Source organism: Ptychodera flava, chromosome 7 (assembly GCF_041260155.1).
Source record: "Ptychodera flava strain L36383 chromosome 7, AS_Pfla_20210202, whole genome shotgun sequence".
Lineage (NCBI taxonomy): Eukaryota > Metazoa > Hemichordata > Enteropneusta > Ptychoderidae > Ptychodera > Ptychodera flava.
Genome location: NC_091934.1, coordinates 22,389,911 through 22,411,655, shown reverse-complemented (window position 1 = coordinate 22,411,655; position 21,745 = coordinate 22,389,911). Strand labels below are relative to the sequence as shown.

Below are 21,745 nucleotides of genomic sequence, written 5' to 3'. Positions count from 1 at the left end.
AGGATGAGGGCTCATAGTAGCAACAGGTGGTGTCTCTCCCGGAGCAGCCGGGGAGAACCAATGGCATCAGCCGTCTCATTACTCACTGTCTCACTAGCAGCAGCAGACGTAGTCTGTGCAGGTGAAGTATCTCCCACAAGAGCAGATGTAGTCTCTGCAGGTGAAGTAGTCTCTCCCGGAGCAGCCGGGTGAGAACCACTGGCAACCGGTGACCCGTCATCATCCTCATCGGCAGAACGATCGCTCTTACGTTTACGCTTACCACTGGGTTTTTCAGCCGGAGATGGCTTCGCCTTACGGGAGCGTTTCTTGCCCGACTTCTTAGAACGTTTACTAGGGACATCACAACGATCGCTACCACTACCGCCTGGAGACTCTGCATCTTTGAGCTTCAGTCGTCTGCTCGCCTTCAGAAAACTTTTGCGGTCCGTCAAGCTCATGTCTGGAACAGTGTCGACAGACTAGCAGGTCCCTCCCTTTTAAAGCCACAGGGAAACAAGCCCTGGACATGATTGGACGCAGGGGTGTTAATATATGCATCCACCTGTTATTATAATGGACCTACGGCAATCAGTCCACCAACCGGCGCTGACATTCCTACCCGTCATGTAAATTGCCTGTCCGCACCATTTGATATGCTAATAATACTCATTTGCGATGCAAATCCCTCGAGCACTTAGCATAACATAGTCAATGTCATTAGCATCTCAACTTGACATTCCGTCCAGCTGGGTACGTGGCATGCGCACCTGCCACCCAAGGACGATGGCCCAAGCCCATGATTAGTACGGGTGGGAAACCCGTCTCTTTAACCTCATGTCCCTTCTAAGTACGCCTGCGCAGGGCGTATTGTCATCCAAGTCGGTGACAAGCCAACCCGACAGATCGCCCATTAAGCAGTAATGGACTGGCCGTCTCGTTCTTGTACGGCAACGAACAGTGCTTCAGCGGCTTGTTTAGGTCATAACCGTCGCCTGCCGAGCGGCTTACCCAACTAAGGCGGTCAAAGATGAAGGATGCCAAAATTGTCAACAGCTGTCTCGGCCTCGTCCGTTGGGCAAACATGGCTCCTTCAAATAACGTGGCCAGCACGTCTACGTCATCAGCGGTGATGACGACCCATCATTGACGCCCGAGTGCGTAAAACTCGGAATATACCGACAGGTACCTCTACCTGAGTCGGTCATACTACGGTATAAACCAAACACAGGTCTGCCAACTCCCGTTAGACTCGGCCGTTAGCCGAACTTCACAGGGACAACATAGGCGTAACAAGTCGGTGAACAACGGTTCACGCACCTAACCACAGCCGCCAAGTCGGTGAACAATGGTATCAAATTTTGAGGCCATGTTCCTGAATGGCAAGGCTGAGGCGGTGTGTTTCGTTGCACGGCTTGAACGTCTAGAGCCAAGTGCAGCCGACAACGTCCGACATCTGAGTGGGTAGTCTTTTCGAGAAGGTAACAAGTCGGTTAAAAGCGGTGGTTACCCTTCACAAATGTCGCTCAAGTCCGTTCGGATCAGTTCCATGTCAGGGACTAATCAAGCCGAGTCCGTCAAATCTGTCCGCACTTCCCGTCAATCAGGACCAAGTCCGTGATTTTCGTCTCGCACCATTGGCAAAAAATTGCACCGCCAGCTGAGGCAGTCTTAGGCGGTTGCCTTACAGAAAGCCGAGTCCGTCAAATCCGTCCGCACTTCCCGTCAATCAGGACCAAGTCCGTGATTTTCGTCTCGCACCATTGGCAAAAAATTGCACCGCCAGCTGAGGCGGTCTTAGGCGGTTGCCTTACAGATTAGCGTTGCCGAGACGGTCAATTTCGGCCGCAATCTATGTAGTGCCTCAGAGCCAAGTTAACCCAAACTCCGCTAGAATACGTCAACATGCTAACCTGCCAAGTACGCTACTCGTCCCCCCCAAAAAAACCAGTCCCCCACCGGGTGGGGGACTGGCTGGGTAGCTTCCGCACCTTTCCCTGTCGTTGGACTCTCTGTGAACCCATTTCGAGAGCAAACGCCGTTCCTCGCCCAAAACCTGTCCTCGAACGACCCCTAGCGCGAGCAAGGGTTTGCTACACGTAGTTCCGTCGACTAGGCAGGAAAGGGGGTACCAAAAAGTAGCCCGATTTCCACCGCCTTGGCAGGATAACGGCCGTGGCTGCTCAGATTCTAGCTACACCGAATTTCAAGCGGATTTTCACCGACTTGGCAGGAAAAGGGTTAAAACCATAGTCTGAATTTTGCAGATCAAAGATACATATACAGTGATTAAAACCATAGTCTGAATTTTGCAGATCAAAGATACATATACAGTGATTAAAACCATAGTCTGAATTTTGCAGATCAAAGATACATACACAGTGATTAAAACCACAGTCTGAATTTTGCAGATCAAAGATACATATACAGTGATTAAAACCACAGTCTGAATTTTGCAGATCAAAGATACATATACAGTGATTAAAACCATAGTCTGAATTTTGCAGATCAAAGATACATACACAGTGATTAAGATTATAGTCTGAATTTTGCAGATCAAAGATACATACACAGTGATTAAGATTATAGTCTGAATTTTGCAGATCAAAGATACATACACAGTGATTAAGATTATAGTCTGAATTTTGCAGATCAAAGATACATACACAGTGATTAAGATTATAGTCTGAATTTTGCAGATCAAAGATACATATACAGTGATTAAAACCACAGTCTGAATTTTGCAGATCAAAGATACATATACAGTGATTAAAACCATAGTCTGAATTTTGCAGATCAAAGATACATATACAGTGATTAAAACCAGTCTGAATTTTTCAGATCAAAGATACATACACAGTGATTAAAACCATAGTCTGAATTTTGCAGATCAAAGATACATATACAGTGATTAAAACCATAGTCTGAATTTTGCAGATCAAAGATTCATATACAGTGATTAAAACCATAGTCTGAATTTTGCAGATCAAAGATACATATACAGTGATTAAAACCATAGTCTGAATTTTGCAGATCAAAGATTCATATACAGTGATTAAAACCACAGTCTGAATTTTGCAGATCAAAGATACATATACAGTGATTAAAACCATAGTCTGAATTTTGCAGATCAAAGATTCATATACAGTGATTAAAACCACAGTCTGAATTTTGCAGATCAAAGATACATATACAGTGATTAAAACCACAGTCTGAATTTTCCAGATCAAAGATACATACACAGTGATTAAAACCATAGTCTGAATTTTGCAGATCAAAGATACATATACAGTGATTAAAACCATAGTCTGAATTTTGCAAATAAAATTCTCCGTCATAAACTGATGGGTAGGTAGTAAATGTTTTATGAATCAAGAGTCCAGCAAATTTTTTTAGAATTTCACGTATGATATAATATGTTATAGAGGAATATTCATGATGAGATACACTAAAGGCAAATTGTTTCAATGGATTAAAAATTGAATTAAAAACAAAGACTTGGAAAGAGTAAATAATAAAAGTGTACAGATTGAACAATCGGTGTGACTGTAACATGTCAGGGAACATTAAAATCCAACCAAATATCATTTGAACTCAAATCAACAGTGGCATATGAACACACTTTCTGCTGTGAGGAATCTGTACCACCAGTCGTGAATTCACGTCACCAGTTGTAAAATCATGAAAAGATGACACAGTATTTGTGTTTATACAGCATTCATTGATTCTTTGATAACATACTGTAATCCTCTCTATTTTAGAAAGTCTGTTGAAAACTGGTCATTTTTTCAGCCTTTCATGCAGCTTATCCATTGTTACTGTAGGTTTACATGTATATTGTGAGCATGGTTGTTCTCAGCTAGGAGTGACAATCCTGCAGTGTCAAATATATGCATCTTTGAGTTTCCCAGTAGTAATTTACCCAATGTCTCTTTTTAACGCATGGTATCTATAAAAATATTACACAATAACAATAAAAATATGAAGTGTATTTTTTTGTTATTTAAAAAATTGACACACACACATTTTTCAGATTGTTGATGAGCATAGCCCTAGTAGAACTTGTTACAGATAGTCTGGTCTGGAAGTTTATCAAAAGTTCAACAAAATGTGACCTGAAGGCTGTAATCTCTAACCTCTTGCCAAAAAAAACCACCACATATAATATTGGGTTCTTATGTAGCGCACATATCCACAAGTACACGTGCCTAAGGCGCTTTACAATTATTATTATTACCCCTGGTCACTGGACCTAATATGATACCACTCAACTCCCTGGGGAGCAAACTACAGCTCACATGTGCAGCCAATAAGCGCAGCAGAGCTAAACGCACACATTACAACCACTGTCCTACCAGGTACCCATCACTCCTGGGTGGGGAGAAGCAATGAGGAATAAAGTGCCTTGCTCAAGGACACAACACCATGGCCATGCCGGGGCTCGAACTCACCATCCTGTGATCGTGAGTCCAGTACTCTAGCCACTGGCCCATGATGCCTCCCAACAAACAAATCACATATACAGCAACAACAAACAAATCTATATATCATGTTTATTCATGGAATGATATCAAGGTCATCATTCTACTGAATGGAGGATGTGTTTCTCCATTTTGCCTTCAAAGTTTCAAGACAGACAATTGTTTGTTTTCAGAGGAAGCAGCCAAGCTGATCAGATTGCATGCAATTCTGAAACAAAAATTTATTGCTTTGAAAGTTTCTGCCCATTGTGAAACTCATGCTTGGTTAGTTTATAGATTCAATGGACATACATGTACATAGCTGCAGTACAGTAGCTCGAGGTTTTGCCTGGGTATTTGGGTCGGACGGCAAAATACCCAGGAAAAACCTCAAGCTTCTGTACTACAGCTAACATGTACAGTGCATTGAAATGCTTTGCATGAAAATGAGTTGAGCTTTGCAGAACGGCACAGTGTAGAAACAGTTCACGTACGTACATGTAAGTTCCTTCCTGTTATGAAGGGTAATCTGTCATTTTCATACAAAGCAGAGTAACCTACAGTGAAATGGTCTTTTCCATCGCTATGTTTTCAAATAAGTGTTTTATTTAATGTAGCTCAGGGGTGTCAAAGTTCAAGCACACTGGTTCATATGCATCCTGTGATCTAATTATGACCTTGCTGACTTCTGCATAATCTAATATCTATCGGTTGCTTGGTACCAACAGTACACAATGATTGATAGATACTACACTAGTGTATGCAATTTTCTGTAGCTAGCCTCAGGGTAGACTCTCTCACAACCGTGTGTTGCATTCATTGGCTATGACCTTTGTCAAAGTGAGCTCTGTTTATCTAAATGAGTTGGAAGAAATATGGGAAAATTTTGGTTACAGGTGGCATAAAATACAAGTACAGGCGGTTAAAAGTAGTGTATGTGCACATAAAGTTTGTGCAAAATGTCCTGATTTTTTACTAAAACTAAATTTTCACAGCCGGCAAATTTTAGCTGACAGCAGGTTGTTTTTGCCAGCTGCCAGCTATTTTCTACATCCTTGCAAAGGAGCCTTGAAAATCATAAATACAGGAGTAAGCCAGCCTAATAGCGTTGATCGCGATTCCGGGTTTGTTACTAAATATAGCTGCACACGCGCGCGACTTTCGGACAAATATGCTGAAATTCGGACAAATTTTGTCGTTGTATGCGCGGCTGTTGTTGCAGCTTTTAGTCTCAGTCATCAATTCATACGAATAAGTGTGACGCTAAATAGCCATTCTAACACTCGCAGTTTTATTCTCGTCGTTTATGCGGAAAATGCGGACAAATGTTTATTTATGCATATTAATGAGAGAGAACAGTGACGTCATTTGCGATCAGCGCTATTATATTTACAAATTTTCAACTCAAAACAATTTTTGAACCAAATTGTGCTTCAACTTTTTGTTTGTCATTGATTGAATGTACACACATGTACTGTCCAGTTTTGTTGCAAGTGGAAAATATTTGTTCTTTCATGTGAAAGAAACGGATGGCCAAGCCATGTTATACATGGGGATGGTTGATCTACTGTATATGCTGTTGCTATATACGATGTGATGATAACCTTGCTCCAGACATTTCTACTGAATTTTTGTTGTAAACGTATATTATCCATAAACGTTGCATTTATGATTTTACAGTTATGCTCAACGGAAAGTAGACGATGAGATTAAATGATACCTTACTCAATTACTAATTTACATCAGACACTTTGTTCTAAAACTACACTAGTACCTCACAATATTGCTTGCGAGCGGCAAGTTCTCAAAGAAAAGAATAACAAATACCAGACCTAAATGATTCCTTAACATAACAGTCGCTTGCCTGCTTCTCTGCCGACATGAGTGCCTTATCTCTTTCCACTGGTTTATTGCCGTAATCTTATACCACGATACTAATTACACAGCGACAAAAAGACAACTGTAGTTCTTGCTGAAATGAATGTCATCGCCGGGGTAGACCGGCCGACATTGTTGAGACACTGCTCAGTAAGTGTCAAGTAGATTGGATTTTTCAATCTTTAAAATCATGACTTCTGCTTTTGCAATTTTTCATTTTCTTTGACACTAAATGCCTTAAAACAGATTACCCCTAATTCTTTGTATGAAAATGCCTCGACCTAACCCCCCTAATTCTTTGTAAAACAGGTCCACACTTACGATTGATAACAATGGGTATTTTGCCAAACCATGGTGGTGAAAATGTTACAATCAACTGCCACTCTGTAATTTGTGCTAGAGTGAAGATAAGTGTGGACAAAAACATTTGGATAAAACTGACTTAATTTGGCAATGTTATCACGCATGGGGTCTCTAGCTATATGTATCATATCGCCAACTTTACAATTACCTAAGCTACTGATGATTAATGTGAAATACTGTCTATGTGTCCACTGTTCTGTGTATCTCTTCTAGCAGTCAAACAGTGGTGCAACTATTCTCATGCATACTCTTCCAAGTACATTTGATTGGGATGTTTAACGTTTTGTGTTTATTATATCCAATCAAATGAGACTTTGTCTATCTGTTATTCAATGGCTCAAAATTGATGAGGGTCAATTACAGATTTGTATAATCCTCTACAAGATTTACTCGCCAAACCAGAGAAACCATATAATTATTGTCTGTCTCAAGATATCTTTGCAAGAGCTTTTCAGACAAAACGTTTGATTCATGAATGATGAAGATGTTTCATTATTTGCCTTTTATATATCTCTTTGAGAGGCACATATGTTACTTCATGCTTCAGCCAACTTACAGTTGTCTTTTTGTCGCTGTGTAATTAGTATCGTGGTATAAGATTACGGCAATAAACCAGTGGAAAGAGATAAGGCACTCATGTCGGCAGAGAAGCAGGCAAGCGACTGTTATGTTAAGGAATCATTTAGGTCTGGTATTTGTTATTCTTGTCTTTGAGAACTTGCCGCTCGCAAGCAATATTGTGAGGTACTAGTGTAGTTTTAGAAATAAAGTGTCTGATGTAAATTAGTAATTGAGTAAGGTATCATTTAATCTCATCGTCTACTTTCCGTTGAGCATAACTGTAAATGGTAAATGATTAGATACTGGTATACCATAATGTGTTGATAAACCTGTTTGTAAAATGCCACAAATTAATCTGTACATGTCTGATGAGCGGTTGACAAGTATACATTTAAATTGCTGACTTCCTACAACTTTAAAAATTGTTCAAATTATATTTATTATAAATGTTAATGATATTATATATATATAGCTGACAAAAATTCAAATTTGACTACAAGTAATCAGAAAAATAAAACAGACATGTTTCTTATTATGATTTTACTGACGTAAAATATGAAAACAGGCACCAGCGCCAAGTACAAAAGAGAACTACTTTTGTAATATCCCTTTTTGTTTGTAGTGCAAATGTATGTGTGGGACGCAGGTTATGAACTAAGTTTTACAAATCTGGGATGTTTCAGTATTGGTGTCATCTGTTGATAAGCCAAGCAAGAACTATTATATACTGAAAGACAAGACTAGTCTGATATGGACAGTTTTGCAGTATATTACTGACATGTAGACAGCTCCCTATTCCTATAGATAATGAGCTAGGCAGAATAAGCAGTTGAATATTTCAACAAAGATAATACAGTCTGTTTGACCCAACTTCCATAGTCAAAATTTCATTGAAGTAAACAGTGCTTCCAGTACCTCTTCATACAACTCATTGAGTAATCACAGTTCATCAGAAGGTCAGCAGAATTCAAATGATTCATTACATTGGGTATAAAACCATCTGTCACTTGTATTGATTGAACATTTTATGACTGCAGTGAACAAATGACATATAGTCCAGTATTCATTGAACTTTGTCCCATAGAGGGCGCTCTATAGTTCCCGCCATTGAGATGCACATATCTTTGTAGCCACAACAGGTTTGGGTTCAGATTTAAGTCAAAATAGAATAGTTGCAAATAAATGCTCTATCATCCCTTAATGCTGATGAAATTTCCATTATTTTGTTTGCGGAATATTGTTTCATGTTCTGCTCCTAAAATCACGTTGAAATGTTTGATGATAGTTTATGGCAACTCAGACATGTTATCTGTAAAAACTATACAGTGACTGTATTTGTGCATGGGTTTCTGTTAACCATTTCAATACCAGAAATTCAAAGCAATGACATCAGAGAAAGTGTACTGCAAGTATGCTTTTACCAATTTGTGATTATACTTGAATTTCAAACAAAACAGGTGAAAGCCCTCCAAAATCTTTGAACATACATGTACATGAATTCAAAACTTTTATAAGATTTGTTAATTACACCGTACAGTCATTTGAAAAATAACAACTCTGGCTGCAGAATGCATGAACTTTTATAATCCACTTTGGTTCATGGCTGACAATTCCAAATTGTTTGAATTGAGCGACTGTAAACTGTACGTATAGGGAAGTTTTGATGATGATGTTTATCTTCTTATAAATCACAACATAGTTGATGCTTTGAAATAGAAAAAAATAGCCTTTAAAGGATAATGGACTGTCTTATATTGTATGAATTTCAAAAATACTTCAATATTGGATACTTATTGGCAGCTGAACACAGAAAAATAATCTTTCTGAATCAAAGCAGATCTGAACTGTTCCATTATGGCAATTCTGAAGTCAAAGGTAGTGAGGTATTGAGAGGATTTCACTGCAGTGACCTTATTAATACAATGCTATGGCCATTCATGGAAAGTTTTTCCAATTATGATAATGGAGTGGCAGTGAATGAACATGCCTTGAATCCCCTTGACAAATGTGATGTTTCCTCTTGATGGATATAATATAGGGCTATTGTGTGTTCAATTATGGTAACTGTTGGTAAATTATTTTCTCGCAGTAAAACTGGACAAGCATCTAGTATTTGTCATGTCTTCCCATGTGCATTTATGCCTATCAAGAAATAAACACAGTTGTGTACCGTATGTACATATACATTGTGCTTTTCCAAAGCGTGCAGCCATTGCTGAAATACAGAATGGGTCAACAACATAATATTAGAAGGTATATTTTCTATTCATCTGTGATTAAAAGGCCAAACCAGAGTGTTTCCAGTGTCATTCAGATATACCGGTATACAATTCAGAAATCTACAAAGCGAACATGTCAGCAAACACAAGACTGTGAAATCATCACAGCTTTTCTGATTGGTCAAGTGTGGTCATCCAAATAATATTATTAGCTGCCATTGTTTTGTTAGCTCACATTTGGTTATACCAATGTGAGTTTATCGTATAGGCTGAAGTCGATGGCGTCTGTATGTCTGTGTGTATGTATGTATGTATGTATGTATGTATGTACGTACAGTATGTCCGTCAACATCAAATGAAGTCACCATTGCCAAAATTATGCAAATGAGCTTACAAAATGTGAAAATGGTTAAGAATTAATAACTCAAGAACCGCTTTTTTGATTGCTTTGAAAATTTGTGTGCAAGTACCTTAGGTGAAGCTTATACAGTTTTATGAATATTGTGAAGATATCCTTAATTTTGTATTTTTGCTGAATTTTTTTGTTTTTTTTCTTATTTTCAGTAAAAATTCTTCTTCTCTGAAACCGCCAGCCCAATCGCTCTCAAATTTGGGTTGTCTCTTTGCAAGGGTGTTACTCTTCTAATTTGTTGAAATTATGACAAAATTGGGAAAATTACTATTTTTGAGCAATTTTGTCATTTTTGGTCAAAAAATCTTAAACAGTATTTCCTTTTTAAAACCCCTGGACAGACAGCTTTCATATTTGGTACACAGACGTACAGAGATGACAATAGTTAGATATGTGGAAATTGTCCTGAAGTATAAAAATTTGTATTTTTAAGACAATATTGTCATTTTTGGTCAAGAAAACTTTATCTCAACATTACTTGTTTGATAGCTTTGTAATTTGGTATAAAGTCCCTTGTTTGATAACTTTGTAATTTGGTATAAAGTCCCGAAAGATGTTATTAGATAAATATTCTGCTCAAAGTGTTGGGAAACCCCAAAATTTGTATATTTTAGGTAATTTTCTTAGTTTGTGACCTTAAGTGACCTACACCAACCCAAGATATGTTGTGAAACAATTTTGAAGGCTGTGAACATAATTTTGTCATATTTGGTATCAATTTGTAGGAAAATTTGATCCAGAAAACAAAGCTGAGGTGATTTTTTTCATTTTGGACCAATTTTTGCAACTTTTCTATGTAAGACATACAAGAACTGATGAGAAATTTGGATCCAGGATAATTCAAGATGTTGTAATCACCAACCACAGTGGAAGGCATTTCACTATCTGTAACTAACTTAAGTGCTGTTTACATTAGAATGATAACACTCATGGCATTAATTAAAAAATCTCCAAGGTTGTAAATGTACTTCCTGTCATTTGGTCTTATGTAATACCAATAGGGGTGGAACATTTGATATTCAGGAGGGTGTAGGGTCTAGAGATTGATGATGTAGCATTACTTTTTTACCAGATCCCTTGTGCATTTTTTGCCCACTCCCACCTTTTCTTTTTATCAAGCCTTCTCTGTTTTTTGTTGTTGACATTTGCTTATGTATTTAGGATCTGCTTCTCCCATTGCTATAGAAGTTGATATGCATGTTCCTAAAGATGACCTCCAGTACCTAAGTTGGAGACCTTATTTGCTTTTGTCATTCTTGATTTTCCTGGTTTAAATATTTCTCGAATGGACCAATTCAAACCGAATGTGAGCACATAGTGTCCTTGACGGTATTTTAAAAAAATATTCTCATCTAGATGTACGAATTTACATGTATGGTACCTAAAGAACATGGAGGTTAATGAATGAAAAAAATAAAGTTTTTGTGTTTAGGTTATACTAGTACATTTATATTGGAACAAATGAAAAAGTAAAAACATGATAGAGTATGTCTGCCTGCTCCTTGTCTTTCCAGAAGCTTCCTGTCCCGTGTAAAATTGAACAAAATATGTCTGAATACAATATGCCAATCTCTTTTAATTTGGTCTCATGTGGTTGCTGAAGCTCTTCAAATGTTTTTTTTTTCTGTCCTGTGTGACGTACTGTGATTGCCCACCTAATAGCTACTTTGATGAGAAAATCAATAACCAGGGACCATGTCCCCTTTATAGTAATTGAGATAAATGATACATAATGGCCACAACATGCAACACAGATTTAAGAAGTGAGGATTTTTAGTGTAACTATAAAGAACTTCCTGTACATGTTTTTCTTGGGTTTCATGATGAACTAAATCCATAGCTTCTGTTATAGCTGTTCAGAATTGTAAAATATTTTTGATTGTATCATGCACAAATACCACAAATTAAAGTCAAGATTTGAAAGTTTTATTTTAAAAAAGGAAGTATGTGCCTTGAAAGTGAAAGACTGAAGCTTTTGCTAAAATTTTTGTCAATGAATCTTGCAGCCAATCTCACCAAACCAAGAATGACAATCAAGGATCACTACATGCAAATTTTGGTACTGGAGAGACAGATGACCAAACATTTCTGAATTCAAAAAAGCTGCTATCCCTGTGCTCTATGGCAAAAAATAAGAATTTTACACTTTTCAAAAAACAGTGAAATTTTCTTAGCCCATAAGTTTCAATAATAAAAATTAGCGTCAACATGCATTAGACCAGAAACACATTGTAAAATTTGGAGTGTGTTGATATCTGTTTCCAAGGTGCATTCTACCTATTAAAAGTGTGCCCTCTCTGTACACTAAAAAGCTGCATTCTGATTCTGCATTAGATAAATATAGGAAGACAACGCAGACAACCTCATTGCACTGCAACTTTTTAATACCCTATGAGTAAGAGTTAGAAAGTTTCTAGGTGTACATGTATGTTGCTAAGCAACTTGTAACCTCTGACCTAGAATTATCACACGCAAGATGATGTTAATATCAGCATTCTGAGCATGCTCAGCACTGAAAATGTAGCTCCTTTTGATCACATTTTCCTGAGAAATATACCCAGGGGACGATGAGATTTATCTGTAGCTTTCTCAAGCTTTTGGATCAAGATAGTACTGCTCAGACGGCAAAGTGTTAGTGAGGGAAGGTTTGGAAATTGCACGTACAAATTTATTCGATCAGGAAAAAGTCATGTCACCATGTTTTCAAATCTGAATTTGGACTATTTTTAGACCAAACAGTTCGCATTGCACGTCACAAGAGTTGATGAACTTGATTGGCATTGCCAACTGTGTCTGCATCGTTGATTTCTAAAGTCACTTGGGAGACGTCATTTGAGTCGGAAGCATCCAAATCAACATGGACATGCTGTGCTGATTTTGAAATAGGATCCATGAACCAAAAATTATATTTTATCAGTCTGTGGTGTATATTCCCGTTTGAAATTTCTCATGGGATTTTGTGGGAAACATGAAAGCAAGTGCCAGCAAAATATGGTTTCCGGAGAGTAATTTAATTACACTTTTAGGAGAAAGGCAAACAGTGCCATCAATATCTGCAAGGGAATCTGTAAGTAACAAAAAATCAAAATTAGATGGTTGTCATTTATGTCGTAAAAAATAGTTTTTATGTACAGTGTATGCTCTCTTTCCTTGCTTCCACTGTTATATCCATATTTTTCCTTGTGAGATATGTGTGTATGTAGTTGATGGACAAGTTAATCTTCTTTCATGATTTTTGCATTCAGTAAGTAAACCTTTTTAGTTTTCTTCATCTCAGATATAATCTTGACTAATTTTTCTTACAGATATTTGGAAGTATTAAGAAGAGTAAAGCCATACTTGATTAATTTTTAGTTGTACAATTTCAGGGGTTTTCCACATGGGGATTTTGAGGGGTGGGGCACCCCTCTTTTTTCAGCAATCTAGTCATATGTTAATAACCATAGGAAAATATATTTGTACAACAAAGGAATATGTATATTATGCATTGCTATGTAAATTAGCTGTCCCTCTGGTTTTTCAAGTTGTTGAGGACACTGCATTCATGTAAAACCATTTCCATGAAAATGGTAGATTTTATCAACTGCCTCCCACTCACTCAAACGTACATGTACGAGTATTAACACTTGGATCAACTGTATATTCAGCTAAAATGACTGATGCAGTAAATGTGGCTTTTAGAATATGCTTCAGGGACAGATGTTTGGAGTTTTAAATTTTACAATACTGTGCTGGTCTGCTGTTTGTCTTGATTCATTCTTGAAATCTGTGTAGTAAAAGAAGTTTTCACTGTCTGGTTTTTGTAAAAATCAAAAATCTAATTTTCCCCCAGGCCATACAGTGTACAACTGACATAGGGTATAGCAACCATTTTGATTTCAAATATCAGTAAACTTTAGGTGATTTGTTTCCCTTATCCTAAAGTTTATTTGGTTATTCTTGAGTTTTATTCATGATAATGAAAGAAACTGATTTGTGTTTCTTTAACCCTTTCATCCCCATTTCCCTGTGTAGAGGTCCAACTTTACAATAGAAAACAATAGGATTGGTTCAAACCATGGTGGTGAAAGGGTTAAACAACATTTCATCAACAGTTAAAAAACTCTCTGTTTTGAAGCAATCATCACTATCATAATGTAAAACGTCTGTGCAATAATTTCTTTGTAGATGTATGGTCGCTATACGAGGGACCTAGGATTATTTGCCAAAACAGAAGCTGCAAGAATACGCCGTCAAGAGGAAGCCAAGAAGGAAAAAAATCTCAAACTATTAGAAAACAGATTTTGTACCAGATGCTGCTGTAAGTTATATACTTCTTTGACTCTTGAGATAGACTTCATAGCCTGTCAAGTAAAGACAGGGCACAGATATAAACTGGTCAAGACTTCATACAAGGCTGTAATGCATATCTATCTTTACACATCAATATATTGTGTAATATTTCCTCCCTCAATGTTGTTTATCATTAAAGAAGGATACGTGTTCATATACATGTATGGTGGTCCAGGTTTACCCCTTTCACCTCCATATTTTGGTACAACCTCCATTGAAAAAGTCAGAAGTTAATACTGCGAAATAGGAGAAAAGCAACGTCCAGTAGTTAGCTGTACAAAGTATGTTATGTTATACAGGTGTATATTAATGCAGAGTGGAAAATAACTGCCTGCCTACCTGCCTGAGACTCATTGAGGTAAAGTTTTTCCCATGCAGGTGAGACTTTGCAGGTACTTGCCGGATGGACTGGTGAAAATAATTTCAAATTTTTAGGTTTGCTGAGATCACATGTACACTGGGTAATCAGTATACAAGACATTAGCAGGTAGTACAATGTACATTGTATTTTGCTCAGAAAAGCTGCTTTTCAAAATAATCTGACCAGATTACTGTAATTATTTTCTACATGATTTCGTAGAATGGCTTTGGTAAACATAACATACACTACTGGCAGCAAGGCCCCTTGTTAGTAACACTTTGATATCCCCACAGTGGAGTAGAACCATACCAGCGCACCAATCTAGCCTCCGTATCGAAAATTGGCTAAACTGAAAGTTCATTGATCAAGGGTTACATGCAATGTGGCATCCCGGTCACCATTGAAGAATGTTTGGCCCAACCTGATCCTCACCACCTTTGTCAAAAATTACCCATCCCTTTTAAAGTCTTCACAAATGTATTACATCATAGTTATCCATGGTGGAGCTCATACTTTTGCCAATTCTGTACACGTCCATGTGAATTTATGCAGTAGATCAAGACGGTCCATGTCTCTGACGTCAATTGAATGGCTTAGGTGTTGCTTGACTTCACATCAATCTTTCCATCTTGAACAGAATTAACACAGTCTCTTAGAATTCATGTTATTTTTCAATGACTTGGCTAATTTGTGTACCATATATGTACAACAAGAAAGTTGGCAATGCTGAGATTATATTACTGAGGGTATTTAATTTTTTTCCTTGTTTTGACTTTCGCAATCGCTTCAGTACAGTGTCATAAGCTTGATACATAGTGTAGAATTTGACACAAAATTGAATTATTTGTGTAGAAATATTGAAGTTTTGGAGGGCAATTGCCTTACTTGAATTTCAATGGACAATGAATTTGCACATGTCATCTTACCTTCAAAGAAGAACATGACTTCGCACTTTTCAAAATGCACATTCATTTCACAGTTCCTCCAACCCCGGAGGAATTTTGTCTATCTGATGTAAATGGTAAAACTCTATCTTATTTGTAAACTTGACTCATGATTTGTGCTACGTCAGAAAATCTAACTTTCTTCTCTCTGAGATTATGATTAAGTAGAGTTTTACGTGTAACGCTTTTGCCTTATTGTCCTGTACAAATATCTAATATTGTGAGAAAAAAAACAATGCGGTTGTCTCATAAATGTATATTTTATGGTTCTTTGTAGCTTACTTAGTCTGGGCCAAAGATGCAATTTTTGGAAGGATTGGTGAAGACTGGATTTTCCTCTTGGTGCTTGGAGTTGTCATGGCACTTTTATCATTTCTTTTAGATTATGCAATTGCAAAATTTCAAACAGGTTGGTGATAGTTCTCATAAAAAGTTTTATTTGATGTTTGATTTTCATCCTTATAAAAATGAATGATTTTTACAGAGATTATGTCCTAATGCCACACAATTTGAAAACGTACCAAATTCCTTCATCAAGTACAGATTGCAGTTTAAACCTTTCACCCCCAGTTCCCTGTATACAGGTCCAACTTTACCATAGAAAACAATGGATTTGGGACAAACCATGGTGGTGAAAGGTTTAAACCTATGGTATGTGAACTTAATGAATCATCATATACTTTGACTGTACATTTTTTTTCTGTCTTCATTTTGTCAATTCTAATTTTATTGAGCCACTGCATCATACACAGTTTCAAACAAGGATACCTGAAGTACTATGCATTCAAATTAAAAGCAACGTACAATGTCAACAGTAAATTTGATGTTTCAAATAAGCCATTTATACATGCAGAAAACTCTACTGATGGACAGTAAATGGATGACACATACGGTTGCATCAAATTGAACTTGTGGCAGGTATTTTTAACAGCTATTTTATTCAGTATTGATGTGACATATAACGCGATGTAACCTTATGTTTATGAAAATTAATCCTCAACCTCCTACAAAGGGATGAAATGATTAATTTGAAACAGACATGTAGACCTTATACTATGTATGTACATGGAAAAAATCAGATTTAGACTGTAAGAAAACTTACATCTTCAGGTGTAACTCAGTGATTTTGCTAAGGCTCTGGAATGTTGGTAAATGAGTTTGGAACCCATGTAACATTTCTGCAATCCTTAAATCTTATTGCATTTATATACTTTACCAGGGGCAACCCCGGTAAAATGACTGGGGAATTTTGTAACATTTACTGGGGAATAAACCTCAACAAAATCACTGTAAATTATCTATCCTGACAGTGACACCAGTGAATTACAGCATTGTGACTCAGTTTTCTATGTGTTTTCTGTTACAGCTCATGTATGGTTTTACTATGAGTTACAGGGCCAGCCTATTCTACAGTATCTGGCCTGGGTTTCATTTCCAATAGTTTTCATCATGTTTTCTACCGGCTTTACTCATCTAGTCGGACCAAATGCAATAGGTGAGTCTCAGAGAAAATTTCTAATGTACCATACATCTTTTAACCCTTTCACCACCATGTTTTTTCCCAAATCCATTGTTTTCTATGGTAAAGTTGGACCTGTATACAGGGAACTGGGGGTGAAAGGGTTAAGGTAGAATATGCACCTCAGGAACAGATATATTCAGTCTCAAATTTTTACAATTCTTTTCTGATCTACCACTTTTGGAGACTCATTTTAAAGCTCTTGGATAAGAAAAGCTTTCACCTTCTTAGTTTTTCAGAAATGGAAATTTTTTATTCATCATAGGAATGGCGGCCATTTTGAATTCAAATATGTGTAAATATTAGATACTTTGTTTCTCTATTACCAAATTTTCCATGGTGTACCCCGATTTTTATTTCCGCTGTCAGCGACGCGGAGCTTATCAAATAGGTTGATTTTCCGTCGTCGTCTGTCGTCGTCCGTCGTCGTCCGTCGTCGTCGTCGTCGTCCGTCAACAATTGCCTTTTCCTCTGAAACTGCAAGTCGAATGGCTTTGAAATTTTATATGCAGTTCACTTGGGGTGACCTCACTTCAGTTTGTTCAAATCATGGTGAAATTTGCATATTTGTATTTTTGGGGTATTTTTTGCTGTTTTTGGTAAAAAAATCTTCTTCTCTGAAACCGCTTGTCTAATTGCTTTGAAATTTGATATACAGTTTACTTAGGGTGACTTCAGTCAGATTTGTTCAAATCGTGGTGAAATTTGCATATTTGTATTTTTAAGGCAATTTTTGTCATTTTTGGTAAAAAAATCTTTAAAAATCTTCTTCTTCAAAACTAGCAGTCAGATAGCTTTGATATTTGGTACATATGTCCCTAGGGATGATCTATTTCAGATTTGTTCAAATTGCGGTGAAATTTGCATATTTGTATTTTTAAGGCAATTTTTGCCATTTTTGGTCAAAAAATGTATTTCTCAAAAAGCACTGGTCTGATAGTTTTGAAATGTGGTAAACAAGTTTCTATAGATGAACTAAGTAATATATATTGAATTTCTGATGAAATCTGTAATTTTGTATTTTTGGGGCAATTTTTGCCATTTTTGGTCAAAAAATGTGTATTTCCAAAACTACTCATCTGATAGCTTTGAAATTTGGTATACAGGTTTCTATAGATGAACTAAAAGATATTTATTGAAATTATGATGAAATCTGCAATTTTGTAATTTTGGGGCAATTTTTTCCATTTTTGGTCAAAAAATGTGTATTTTCAAAACTACTCATCTGATAGCTTTGCAATCTGGTATACAGGTTCCTACAGATCACCTTAATGATATTTATTGAAATTATGATGAAATCTGCAATTTTGTAATTGTGGGTCAATTTTTGCCATTTTTGGTAAAAAAAAGTGTTTCCCAAAAAGTACTGGTCTGATAGCTTTGAATTTCTGATGAAATCTTTAATTTTGTATTTTTAGGGCAATTTTTGCCATTTTTGGTCGAAAAATGTGTATTTCCCAAAACTACTCATTTGATAGCTTTGAAATTTGGTATACAGGTTTCTATAGATGAACTAAATGATATTTATTGAAATAATGATGAAATCTGCAATTATAAATTTTGGGGCAATTTTTGCCATTTTTGGTCAAAAATGTGTTTCTCAAAAGTACTGGTCTAACAGCTTTGAAATTTGGTATACAGGTTTCTATAGATGAACTAAATTCGATCTTTTGAAATGATGATGAAATCTGCAATTTTTATTTTGGGGGCAATTGTTGCCATTTTTGGTCAGAAAATTTCATTCTCAAAAAACTACTCATCAGATAGCTTTGGTTGACATGTTCTTAGGGATGATCCGATGTGACATATTCAAAGTATGATGACATTGTGTATTTTTGCAGCTTATTTTAGCCACTTTTTTCTGGCCATTGCATTGAGCTATCAAAGATTTCCACCTTCTTCATCAACATGTGTCAAAAATAGTTATTCTCTACATAAACACAGCGGAGCTATATCGGCCGCTAGGTCGCTTGTTATTAGTCCTTTGTGCCCTGTGGGACAAAGTACTAATGTGATGACGCGGCCTCTGTTGTTGCATACAGTGGGCCGTATGCTGTGGACGCAGGTATCTCAGAAACGCTTCAGTAACTTTTTCTGAAATTTGGTCTGGTGGTCACTTGGGCATGTATCTCAAACGGTCTTTTTTCTTTTTTTGATTGAATCATTTTAAAGTCACTTTTTTAGCTTTTTTCTGAAAACCACTATTTTCAATTTTTCCTCAAAACCACTGATTTGATTATTGTGATATTTGGCATGGGTGTTCGTATAGTTGCAATGGCGTCAGAAATGTTCAAAATTTGGTGATACATGCCTTGTATTATTTTTAAACAATATTTTTATCCATTTTTATTTTATATTACTTGATTTTGCCTCGCTTTCGTTAAAGCTACCGTCTGCGCATGCGCACAATTCTAGGACAATTCTGAGTTGAAGAATCGAATCGGACGCCATCTTGTTTCTCGGTGTGGGTACATTTTTTACGTCGTAAAAATGTTCTATAGTTATGAAGTTGACAGTGATGCACTTTTGCGGCTGTCGTGTATTTTTTTGTACGAAAGGCGCCTTTGATCGACTGAAGAATGATGGCCTCCGTAGGCGATAAACACCGGTACCGGCAGGCATATCAGTTCTACTGAGGAAGCAATCCACTGGCCCGTATAGGTCAGGGGCTCACTTAGGGGAGAACCACATGATTTCTGGGGGGGGGGGGTATGGAGGATTTTGAGAAAAAAAATGTCCCCAGGTGAAATAAAAGAAAAAAATTAAGCCTGTAATGGCTTGAGAAAAAAAATTCTCATAACAGACAGAAATAAAAAAGGAATTGTCACAATGCAGTTGAAATGAGCAAAATTTTGGAAACTTCATCCTCATGTATTCTTTGCTGGCATGCTGCCATAGGCAGCGCAAATGTTTTTACCACAAGCAATTCTTATGTGTTTTTTTTTCCAGCGCTTACGATATAAGCATTCACTACTTTACACCTCAGTGCACTCGATGTTTCCCTTCCCTTTTCTGACCCAAGAAATCATATTTCAGGATTTCTGTTGCAATATCTCAATGTATAGGCAATATCTAGATGGGACTATTTGACTTCTGTAAATTGTGAAATTTAAAACACAAGACAGGAGTCAATAAACTAATGTTAAAACCAATACATTATTCTCTCAATATAAATATGTTAGAAAGATTACAAGTTGACAATGAAAAATTGAGGAACAACAAATATAAAGAAATACAATGTGTGAGCCTTGTTTCTCTGACCACAAAAGATAACATCCCCCCCCCCTGAGAACTTAAAAGGAATTGACTATTTTAAAGAAAAGCAGGTACAGTACTGATCACAGTTGATTTGCCAAAAAAGTGTTCTACAATTGAAAGTTGTATATATACTAGACTTTCCATTTTGTTTTCATTTGTTGGAATGTAAAATGAATACATAAAACCATCCTGTGATATGTGAAACAGTGGCTTAAATTTGAAAATTCACTGCTACTCCATTTGAAAAAAAAATTGATGCAGGTCTGACAGTAGAAATAAAAAAATGCTGTCTCTCTGACAAAAAAAAGTTCCTGCATACCCCCCCCCCCGAAATCAAATGGGTCTCCCCTCAATATGCGCATGCGCGTATAACAGTTAGCATTGTTTTGCATTTGAAAAATCAAACCGACGCCATCTTGTTTCTCGCGTCTGGTGCGAATCTTGACGTTTTTTGGGGTTTTTAGCGTCTATTTGATGATGTTTTGTAAATATGAAGTTCACAGTGATGGTACTTTTGTTGCTGTCATGTATTTTTTGGCACGAAACGCTCCTTCGATAGACTGAAGAATGATGGCCTCCGTACTCGGTACTCCCCAGTACCATTGCTTCAGCGAGGCAATCCCACCGGCGGCCCGTACTAATAGCTGGGTGAGAGCGAGGGAACGCTCTGTCCTTCTACCTCCATGTCATAACAAACTAGCGTCGTTTTATGTTGATGTACTGTCCTTTCGACATAGCGATAACTTTTAGTTTTCTGTTGCTTATTTTGGGTAATTTCGACAGTTGTGCATTGATTTTGACATCATTGTTGACTCCGATCGCTAAAGACAGTGTGTGCATGCTTATGCTACAGCTAGAGCTATTAAATCGCCCCTCACCACAGCCCTGCAAAGACCCGTACGTAGGGGGAGCGGGGCGATTAGCTGTAGCGGAACACACAGCATCGTACGCAGGGTTGTTGACCGATTTACTGAGGAAATACGCGCACTTCAGAATCACAGCATAATCCGACATGGTATAAATTTGGCATGATCATCAGATCATACATGATCCGAGATTGCACTTGAGCAAGGTCACGATATTCGATAACTAATGTTGTTTGTTTCACTGTCGTTTAATACCTATATTTCCACTAAAAGACCATTAGAATTTCATCCTTGCTACTTTGAAATCGTGCACTGGCATGCATGTAGTTGTCAACATCACTATGCTTGAATGTAGTAGACTTACATATCGACTGTCACTGCATATTGCATATGTGTGGAAGTCACTCCATATCATATCAAAAAATGTAGTATTGCGACGTTTGAGCTGCCAGAAGCCAGAATTTACAGTTTACGAGAAAGTTATCTTACATGTAAAACTCAGTTCTACTGTGAACAAAATGCAAGCTATGTTGTATAACTATCGTGAATAGCATAATATTTTGTACCTATCACCGTGTCAGAAAATCAGAAGG

General features: G+C 37.1%; 1 protein-coding gene across 3 annotated transcripts in view; it reads left to right on the top strand.

Moving 5' to 3' along the window:
* Nucleotides 1–21,745, top strand: part of LOC139137036 (chloride channel protein 2-like) — a 69,888-nt gene that overhangs the window by 7,982 nt on the left and 40,161 nt on the right. For all 3 annotated transcript variants that reach the window (XM_070704973.1, XM_070704972.1, XM_070704974.1), the window contains exons 2-4: nt 14,040–14,172; nt 15,787–15,918; nt 16,876–17,004. In XM_070704973.1, coding sequence (XP_070561074.1) covers nt 14,040–14,172; nt 15,787–15,918; nt 16,876–17,004 — 394 coding nt within the window. The remainder of the gene's footprint in view (nt 1–14,039; nt 14,173–15,786; nt 15,919–16,875; nt 17,005–21,745) is intronic.